The sequence below is a fragment of the Hyposmocoma kahamanoa genome, unplaced genomic scaffold, assembly GCF_003589595.1.
Source record: "Hyposmocoma kahamanoa isolate Upper Pololo Valley unplaced genomic scaffold, ASM358959v1 94765, whole genome shotgun sequence".
NCBI lineage: Eukaryota > Metazoa > Arthropoda > Insecta > Lepidoptera > Cosmopterigidae > Hyposmocoma > Hyposmocoma kahamanoa.
In genome coordinates, this window is record NW_020654948.1 from 1 (window position 1) to 10602 (window position 10602).

General features: G+C 35.0%; 1 protein-coding gene across 1 annotated transcript; it reads right to left on the reverse strand.

Annotated features, from left to right (window-relative positions):
- Positions 1 to 209: 209 nt before the first annotated feature.
- Positions 210 to 10156, reverse strand: LOC113238093 (the record flags this gene model as incomplete). The annotated part of the gene is made up of 7 exons (XM_026474815.1): positions 10113 to 10156; positions 9534 to 9653; positions 7371 to 7474; positions 5506 to 5660; positions 3270 to 3426; positions 1218 to 1564; positions 210 to 391 (listed from the first exon to the last, which is right to left on the reverse strand). Coding segments are annotated over exons 2-7 (1064 nt in total), but the record flags the coding sequence as incomplete, so codon positions are not given.
- Positions 10157 to 10602: the final 446 nt, after the last annotated feature.

Here is a 10602-nt window from a genome sequence, read left to right on the forward strand (position 1 = left end):
ACGGTTTTTTTAACACGAACACAACTCGATGACATTATTCAGTAATTTTCAGGTAAGTTTTTGTACTCAATTTTGGTGACAATTATTATTATTTAATTACTCTAATATATCATCGTCAAATATTAAGGAATATTTCAGGTTACCACATTCGAATATTAAATAGTACTCGAAAGAAATTGTCACCAAAATTGAGTAACAAAAAAACTTACCTGAAAATTACCCTATTGATGTCACGGATAACATGGTAAACTATACACATACAGGAAATTACCTCGTAGCTAGGTTCGTTCATAAGTTCGATATACGCAATGGCAGTCTTCTTGCTTGAATCGCGCTTCGGAAGGCGAACGTCTTTCACACTGTCCCTAAGGTCCCAGAAATGATCCAAAATCTGAATGAAAGAATAGAAATAAATAAAATTGGAATACATCACATTTACTCCTAATTAATACTTACTTTCAGGCGTTACTCTGCAGCAATCCATGTTAATAATAATTGTAACTGTTTTATAAAAAAAAAAAACCAACCTCAAAAGTTCGTGGTATTACATCTATTTGCCAAGTTTAATTCAAATCGGTTACCGGAAAGTTTACGAAAGCGGGTTAATCCCCTAGTTTGCCATCCTTACAGGTGGAATATTCTCTTCAAATTTAAATAATTTTTTTATAATAGCAAGTGACAGAACGAACATGTCGTTTATTACATTTATTATACACATTTGAAATGCTACTCAAGAGCTTTAAATCGCAAACATCTGAGGGGCCCTGCCCCTGCGACCGCCACTCTGAGACATAAGTAGACAAGTTCCATGTGTCTGTAATTTCATCAGCACCCTTACCCTTCAAAATCGGAACACAGTAAAAAGTTTCCCTGGACGAACTAAAGGGACTAATACTGAGGTATCCTTTTTTCAACAAAAAAAAAAAAAAAGAATCATCATAATCGATTTACAAATTATCGCGTAACATACATAAAAATTCAGTCGAATTAAGAGCCTCCTTTTTGATCCTTGTGTTAGTTTAGTTAGCTCGGTAAGCTTAGTTCGCAGTGTGAAACGAAGTATGAGTAGATAGATGCTCTGGCTACGAGAGCTAAGCTAACTTAGCTTAGCTTCGTTTGCAGTGTGACCCGCGCTTTAGTATTTTACAAATAACTCTGAATAGATAATAATATATTTCATAAAAAAGTTACATCATGCAAAAAAAAATAATACGTACCTGTTCTTTAGTGACAGCCAATGGCAAATTACCAATAAAAAGCACATATCGCTTTGAACCTATAGGAGAATCTTTTTTAATATCATCATTAACTTTCTTCGCGCCCTTTTTACGTTTTTTAGGTTTTTTCTCATTTTCATTCGAATCGATTTCCATTTCCAATGTATAATCTTTATTTTCCGTTGATTTCTTCAACATGTTGTATAAAATTCTTATTTTACGTAAATCAATGTCGGTTAGATTTGGTGAACTTTTCAATATTGCCTGTATTCTATTGTTAATTACATCTGGCAACAATGTCTCTGAGGTTCCTTTGAAGATTTCTCTTAAAACTTGACGGATGCGACCTGTATCGTAAATTTAAATATCCTTATTTCAAATGCAACCAAATACACCGCATATTATATGTTGTTTTCGGTATTTCTAGGGAAAAGGTTAAATTCTCCAATGAACACGATGCCAACTTAATTTTTGGATCTGTTCTGTTTCTATTTTGGTATTTGTTTACTATTTTCACAAAATTCGTTTTTTTTATGTTTGTTTTTGTTTCTTTTTTTCACAAAATTCGGGGAGCATAATATTAGTAAATAAATATGGTTGTTAACAAAAATAACACAGTATGATCTAAAAATAAAATAGGCGTATCATTGGAGGTATCGAAATGGAAATTAAGGGACCTTAAAAAACCCGATCAAAAATAATAAAGAACAAAACGAGAGTGTGTCGAAGGTCTAATACTAGTGGACTGGCGTGATAAAATGTATATATATGCCTTCTCAAATAAAATACCTGCCTTTTTGAACTGTGCTCAATCGTTATTATTCTTAATACAAAGATGGAACAAACGCAAAAAAAATCCTTTGATCCGGCTGGATTCGATATCGCGTCTGTTGTCTCAACGTTACCCGCTCTGTCAACTGAGCTACGGATCGTAGTTACGCAGAGGCAAAAGACACCAGGGATGCACAATTTTTTGCTTTTAATAGATTTTTTTAATCGTAATGGATCATAGGCCTCTGAATCGATCGATCGACAGATCGGATCGTGTGCTCTTGAATCGATCTCATAAAAATCGTTTCAAAATTAATTACGATTAAAAAAAATATTTTTGACAGCCATTTTGTTATCAGTCGGTTACGACTTTGCCTAGCCTGTTAGAAAAGACTCAGATGGCACAGAAGTAGCGAAAATAGCCAAATATTGTAGATTTATTGTACTTAGATGTTGCCAAACTGCTTTTCTTGCAGACCATTATAAAATAGGGGTCCAGAAAGAGACTGTCTTCTTTAAATTATGAATACGATATGGATGTTAATGTTGAATCGATTCATTTAAAAATAGCATTGAAATGAATCACTAGATCGTATAAGTACACTTGAATCGATCTTCATAAAAATCGTATCGTAATGTGCTACCCTAACAGACATTTGTTCGAGTCCAGTCGAAGGAATTTTCCTTTTTGTGTTTATTTGATCTTTGTTTCAATAATAATAAGAAATTAGTGGTGGGTTTTCACAAACAAATTACGCGTATATACGCAAAAACATCACGATGTTCAATAAAAATAAAATGCGCCTAATTGTTTTATAAATTATAATAATGTTGGCTAATGACAGGTTCACTTGCGTTTTTCGCTAGCTTGCGTGACTCGCTTCGCGCTTTTTTTTTCTTTTTTTTTATTCTTATGCTTATCTGTCAAAAACTTTGACAGAATAATGTAGTTAGTAGATCGTGATGGTTCTAACAGCAACACTGAGTCAGAACGACGGATTTAGTTCTTTTTTTAATTTGGAACAAACACAAGATTTATTAGTATAATTATTAGTTCGATAATAGCCGAATTGTAGTCTACAAGACTGTCTGCAGAATAACGAGAGCTGTCTTTAGCCTAATATGAATCGGAAATATCTTTTAAAAACTTCGAAGTCCCCACCACTATTAGCGTCACGAAGCACAGTACACACTAGTAGAAAAGGTAGTTTCGCAATTACACGTCGTAGGAACTATAATAAGTACGTGGTGACATTTTATTATTAAAATACAAAAACACACCTTTTTGATTATTAGTCATAGGTACTGCCATGAATTTATTTACTAGTTCCTGATTCTTCAACACTGGATACTTGTCGATTGAGGCTTTGAGTGATGCTTTCTGTTTTAATGTTGGTGTTATTTGAAAATCTGCTAAGGAATTCATTGGCGCCGTCACCTAAATTAAAATGGAAATTAACTAAACTTATTCGGGAGGTTTCTTGTCGCTGAATTTTTAGAGAACCTCGAGATGTATCCGTGCCGATAAGTGACCACCTTGAGCTACTTGGTCTGGACTTACCAACCTCAACCTCAACTTTGGGTGATAAATCGAGAGCTTGGCAAAAACTGCAGCCAAAACACTAGGCATACTTTACAAGGTCAGGCGGTATTTCACACTTGAACAACTTTTAAATCTGTACAAAGCACAAGTGATCGAACTTGTGCTTTGTATGGAGTACTGATGCCACCTTTGGGACGGCTCTGCCCATTACCACTTAGTTGCCTTGGAATCAGTAGAGCGAAAAGCAAAGAGACTTATTAACAACAATTCTTTTGTGGAGTCAAAGCTACAAAATGTCGATCATCGCAGAAAAGTATCCTGCTTGTCGGTTTTCCATCGGTTACATTTCGGGAAGAGTGCGCAGGAACTTTTCAATTTAGTTCCACCCTCACCGTTCCTCCTTCGGTAGACCAGAAGATCCATCCTTATGTCGATATACCACCTATTCGCACTAAGCGCTTTGCCTCCTCCTTTCTGATGCGTATGGCAAATGGAAATGGAATACTCTACGGCATCAGCGTGTCCCGAAAAGTATAATTTGGGGCTATTCAAGGCTGAATAGGCATTTTTTTTGGCTAGCGCGTCCCATCGTCGGTCACATCGTCGCTTAACATCAGGTGAGACGTGGCGTTTAAAAAAAGTCCTAATTCCTGATGTAAACAATACGACAATTGTAATGTTACTCAAAATTTTAAATCGCAAAGATCTGAAGGGCATTGCCACTGCTTCTGCCATCTTGAGACATAAAGTTGACAAGTTCCATGACCCTTATCTTCAAAACCGGAACGCATTGAAGCTTACATTATGCTTGGCGGCCTAAATAGATAAAAGTGGCGACACATCCCAGGACAAAACTTATTCGCAAAGAGCGCTACTACTATTGAATAGGTTTGCAAACGGATTGGAAAAATAATATGGGATTCTGAGACGGTCGAGAAACAAAACTAGCGTTCATGTGAGTGCACACCAATAGTGTAATTTGTGGCACATCTAAGGCGCGGTCATCGAGTATATAGAGACGAAATGTCATTTAATTTGTTTGAAAACTATTACTGTGACAACTGCGCTCTGATTGGCCCGCCCGAATTCGAAACAATTGACGTGTGTCGTCAATTATTTCACTTCAAATTGACCAGTTAACTTGAGCTTTGCTATAATGGTCGAAAATTGCAAAATGACATATTTAATATTTAATTACCGATAAAATTTGATTCCGTTTGTTTTATAATTAGATGTTTTGCTGTTTTTCACCACACCACCGAATGGAACATCTTTATTACAATAAATACAGAATATTTTTAGAATATACGGAGACTTACGCACAGGTCAGTTGTTGGCGCGGTACTATTTCAGCTTTCTAGTTTGCAATTTCAGTGCAAACGAGAGTTGATATTTATAAGTGATGTATCACTGATGAGTTACCAGGAATGTTTGGCCCTTATTTCGTGTCTATTTCTGAATTCGATTTACATGGAGATGGTTCCATGGCTTTTTCATACACTGTCCCGCATTTCACCTTCGGTACAGCTTGGTGTCTATATTTTGTTGTACATTATTTTAAAGTGGTTACACACGGCTTTTAGCAACGGTTAGTATCGCTACACTTGCGATTTATAGGCGATCGCATCGACGCAATAGCGCGTTTGAATCGATGCAGTCGCGCGCTTGTATCGCTGCTTAAAATCGCGCGTGTGTGTAAAGGTCCACAACGACTGCATCACGTTTGCATCGCCTTTGCATCTGCTGCTGTATTGTTATTGATATTGTTCCTAGTTGTATAATGTTTTCGTTGTTATGAAATTGTTTCCTAAATTTATTATTATCTGACTACTTTTGGCGTGTTTGGTATGTTTTAGTTTTGACAACCTAAATATTAAAATTTCAATTTCTAGGGACAAATTCTTAAAAACCAACATCTTCGTTGTTGCCTATTTTGTCAGTCCTACCACTTGAATGAATTAAAATTTAACTTACCTTAGATGTGACTCTGTGTTTGTAAATTATATTGGTGAAATTCGCTTTGCTGTCTTTATTCATAACTGTTTGTTTCTCTAACAATTGGTTCTGCATTTCTTTCATGTATTCTTCGGTTAAGGAGGCAATTATAGGGCCATCGTCGGGTGGCGAGCCTTAAAAAAATGTGTAGGTTCTTTAATAAATACATATAAATTATTTCACCTGTTTTTTTTTATAATTGCGGTTGGAGTCGCGCCACAATGTTAATTTCAATTCGTTTGTGGTGAGAGTACCAACCGAACATCTGTCGACCTTTATAAAGGAAGAATTTTGGATTTCGCGGACGGTTACCTGACACCAAATTGCGCCAGACGTCGCCGACAAGTATAATTAGTTAGAAATGTTATTATTATATTGTATGTATGTTAGTCCTTAAGGTATATATTATATGGGTCATGTGGCCCGAAATAAATGTCTAAATAAATAAAGAAATAAAATAAAACTAATAACAAGTGACGGGACGAACAAGTCGTGCGCCTGATGGCACACTCCTGAGATGGTACCCTGGTTTTGAAGCTACACACCTGTCCATAACAGTTGCAATGCTACTCAGAGCTTTAAATCGCAAAGATCTGAGGCGCACTGTCACTGCGCACTCTGAGATATAAGTTGACAAGTCACATGTGCCTGTAATTTCACAGCAGCCTTAACCTTCAAAACAGGAACACAGTAATGCTGACATTATTGTTTGGTGACAGAAATAGGTAAGGTGCATATACTTCATGACCATAAAAATATACACAATTTCATTAAGAAAGAAGATATCCATAATATTAACAAACCAAGTGCTACTTATCTACCTGATTATGTTGTTTCTTGTTAATCCTTAGTATTCTATTTAGTTTATGAATAATGTTCACTATGAAGTTAATTCCATTATGAATGCAGCGGAATATTAACACAGACCAATCAGATAGGTTCTAATGTCACATGAAATACAGAATGAATTAACTTCAATCACAATGAAAATACTTTACCCTATTACCCAATTATGTGTGGCCTTAGTTTGGCATACAGACTCATGTTCGAGCTCTGTCAGATCGATAGTATGTTTTGTGTTCGATCATAATTGTGTGGAATCAAGACTCATATTCATGTTGTCTTTACATACATCTTTATCTAACAAACACTCTTCAATTTTGTAATACGGTTTTTCAGTTAAAATACTTTTAATGTAAGTTTTAAGCGTAGGAAATGATAATCTTAATATATACTCGATATTACGATTATTACAGCAACATCTCGCGTCAGTCGCTGGTAGCAAAGGGTCTGGCTGAGTGAGAAGTTTCGTAGACCTGCACAGACGTCGCTTAATCTGTCAAACTTTTGACAATGTTGTCGTTTAATCCACTATTTCTAATAATGTCTTACTTCTGACAGGTCAACACAAAACAATAGAATATCATAAATATTGCACTGTATTTCGCCTTAGGCTCAACTCACACTGGTGCAGAGTCGAAGCGCCGCGACGCGTCATGTTTTTCAAGTACAACGCCTGGCGACGCGCGACGGCTCTTCGAAGCTTCGACTCTGCGCCAGTGTAAGTTGAGCCTTACGATAAGAAGATTGGCAAGAGCGTCTTTTCGGCCATCATTGCTTAGTCGATGAGCAAGAAGATATATGAATTCGATTGTCGGTTGAACCAATTTAGGAAATAAATCTAATAATATAAATAATGAGAGATGGAGTTTCATTCAATATCCATCAAAAGGCAAAGATAATTGAAAAAAAAAGCACTAGCATTTCGTTGTTTTCTCTATTATCAATTTAAAAAAAATGTATTTTGAGCCGCAATTATAAGTGAGAAGAAAATGTAGACTTACCAAGAGTATTTTTCGATTTCTTCTTTTTATTTTTTTTCGATGGTACAAGTTCTCGGTCTGGAGAAACCACAGACCTTTTGTTCCGTGCTTGCTGTGTTTGGGGACTGTAATTAATCGGAATAAATAACAATATTCTAAATGTGAAAAGAACAATCGCAAAATCATAGTTAAGAGTTCGTTAGCGTCTTCAAATGTCTTAATTACAAGTTTGAATAAAATAAATTAATTAGGTTTTTCAAATGATAACAGCGGCCTATCTAAGGGTCGTATTCCAGAACTCTACTCAATGCTCAAGAAAGAGGGTCTACACTCGATCTCCGTCCGAAACAATTACTGCCAAATAAGGAATACTTGACCAAATGAAAAGACGCGTGATGCGAATGAAGCTTCATACTTGATACTTGTCTTTTAATTTTGTCGAATATTACTTATTTGACAGTAATTGTTTCGGACGGAGATCGAGAGTAGACCCTCAGGAATTGAGTATAATTTCAAGCACAGGAAATACGACCCTAATGGCAAGGACTTGGGTATGATTTGTATTATCAGAAAGCATACTCAAGTGCTGACTTGAGCATTGAGTAGAGTTCTGGAATACGACCCTAAGTCTAGAAATAAAATCATATTCAAAAGAAACTCGAATGACTAATTACTATGTAAACAGACTGATATCTATCAGTTTCTTAAAGATAACTATCAGTTTCTTAACGTTGAGCGACATCTGGCCGCCAAAAAAAAAATGTATGGATACGGTCCACTATTAGTTCACGTAATATCAAATATGCTGATTCGACCGATTTCTCATAAGCTAATAAAAGATTATCTACTTCATTACAAAATAAAGTCGATAATTTCTTCACCAAAATGCCACGCGAGTACATGATAAAACTGACAAAAGAGTTCCCAAAATCAGCGCGTTTCACAAACAAAAATAATTTGTGTCGTGGGTTACCAGTGCAATAATCTGTGGTATGTTATTAGTTAACTCAGTTTTTTGTTACGGCTTAACTTTTGACCATACTAGTATACAAAATAATTTCCTCTGAACTTTTGTCACCTCACAAACCCACGGCACCATTCATCTTCTAATAACTCTGTTTAAGGCTTCTGTAGTTTATTTTGATATAATAATACACCGAATATATTAATTCCTGAATTCTCAGAATAGTAAACCCAAAACAAAACTTGTTCAGGAATTTCAACTCAATATTATAAAAATTATGTCAACAAAAAATTGATACGTGAGTTTGCCATTGTCCTTTGCATTGATGCATGTTACACAATCACGCCAAAACAAAAGTTTTGATAGGGTGGTTTTTCAGGGCTTGAAAGGGATTTAATTGCGTTACACCTACTGGTGGATTCTACCCTTTTATACGAACAATAACACCCTTACATTAAGAAAAAGAATCAAATTTGAATATCGTTTACTTTTTTTACCAATCATAAGTTCCATATTTTAGTTGAGTGGAAATGAATATATAGTATAAAACGGATATATTTATTACGCGATTTAAGTACGGTGACACATATAGCAAAAGTTGTTCGCATGAATGGGTGGACATGATTGTCGTAGTAACGCAACTACGTTACTACGACAATAATAAGTTGGCTGAAATTTTGTCCTCATTTCTACTTTCAATACGAGAAAAGTGACTATATGTTAAAGTACCAGTAATATAACTTCTTTTTAAAAAGTTATTATAAATTACATATTTGAATAGGTACTGAATTAGACTATTTCTGACAATTATTAAAAACAATAATTGAGTAAAAAGCAACACTGGTGAAAGTTTCACAAATAATTAGTAGACACAGTGGCTTAAATGGCAATACTTTCAAATTTAAACAGTTATTTAGTAGAAAATCGTTTTAATGGCAACACTAAACTGTTAAGACAATAATATTTCAACTGGGCTGTCTTATTCCATTACAAGGTTTTTCAAATTTTAATTATCAAAAAAATTTCTTTCCACATTCTATAATTTATTGTATGAACAAACAATTCAAATATAAGAAACGGCAAAAGTTTCAATTAGCAAGGGCTAGTAACATTTTAGTACACGGTCAAGAGCACTTAAGACTTGAAACCAACTCTATGCGACTTGCAATAAGAATGGTCCAAAGTACAAAGTGTCAAGCTTGACATACTCTTGATTATACCTGGCAGATGCTGCTAACATATTTTTCTTGTTTGGTATAAGTTCAGTGGTCTTTTCCTCTTGAACTAGGTCTAGTTTTTTGCCTTTCAATGTAGTAGAAGCTTTGGCTGAATGGGACATACTGAAATGATAAAGATAGAAAAAATAATAATAACGTACACACTCTACATAGCCCCGCACTAGGGTAACCCTGTATCGCGGATGCCATGGACACACATAGATAACCACAAATTACACCCAAATTCACGAGTGAAATAAAAGTAGGCCATATAAACTTTTTCTGCGTGGCAGACCAGCGTGGTAACCGTTCGACCCAGAGGCAGTTTATTAGTTATTGGCAGAAGAATAAAATTCCCGCTGAATTAAGACTTAATATGCACGGTTTCAAATAAAATAGAAGTAAAACGAGTCTCTCGTAACAAAAAAGGCATTTTTCTGGACCTATACTGATCTCTAAGTAATTTCAATATTGCTCCTGGTATGTAAGCAATCAAAGACCCCTTTGGGAAATTCATAACGCCTAAATTGCCGGTTTGGCTGGTCTATTCCGTTTGCTATTATTTTTCAAAATGTTACTTACGTGATTTCCTTAGTTTAAATTTTTATTATGAATCATGGAGGACACTAACATATAAAATTATTAGCCTTAAAACGTCTACATAAATATTTAAACATCACGCGCTAATTTTTTGAGGTTTTGTTTGAGGTTATGTCAGACCCAAACAGATACTGTGTCAATTGCTACTGACATTTGCTGACATTCTAAACATGATTCCACACGGGAGAATCTGTAAAAAAGCACCAGGTAAAAAGAATAGGACTTGCAAAGAAAATATTAGGAAACTAACTAAAAATCGTTATTTTTTAATGTGAATACTACGTGATTATTTTTTATTTTTTTTGAGGAAAGGAATAGTAAGTTAGGGTTGATTTATTTTTCATTTTAATGGAGTTCCATAATCGATTTCGTATCGATCTTTCATTCCAATATAAGAAAATGGTAACATTCAAGCATTTAAAAAGAAAAGTAAACTGTCAAAAAATTCGTGAATTCGTGAATAATCCCATTA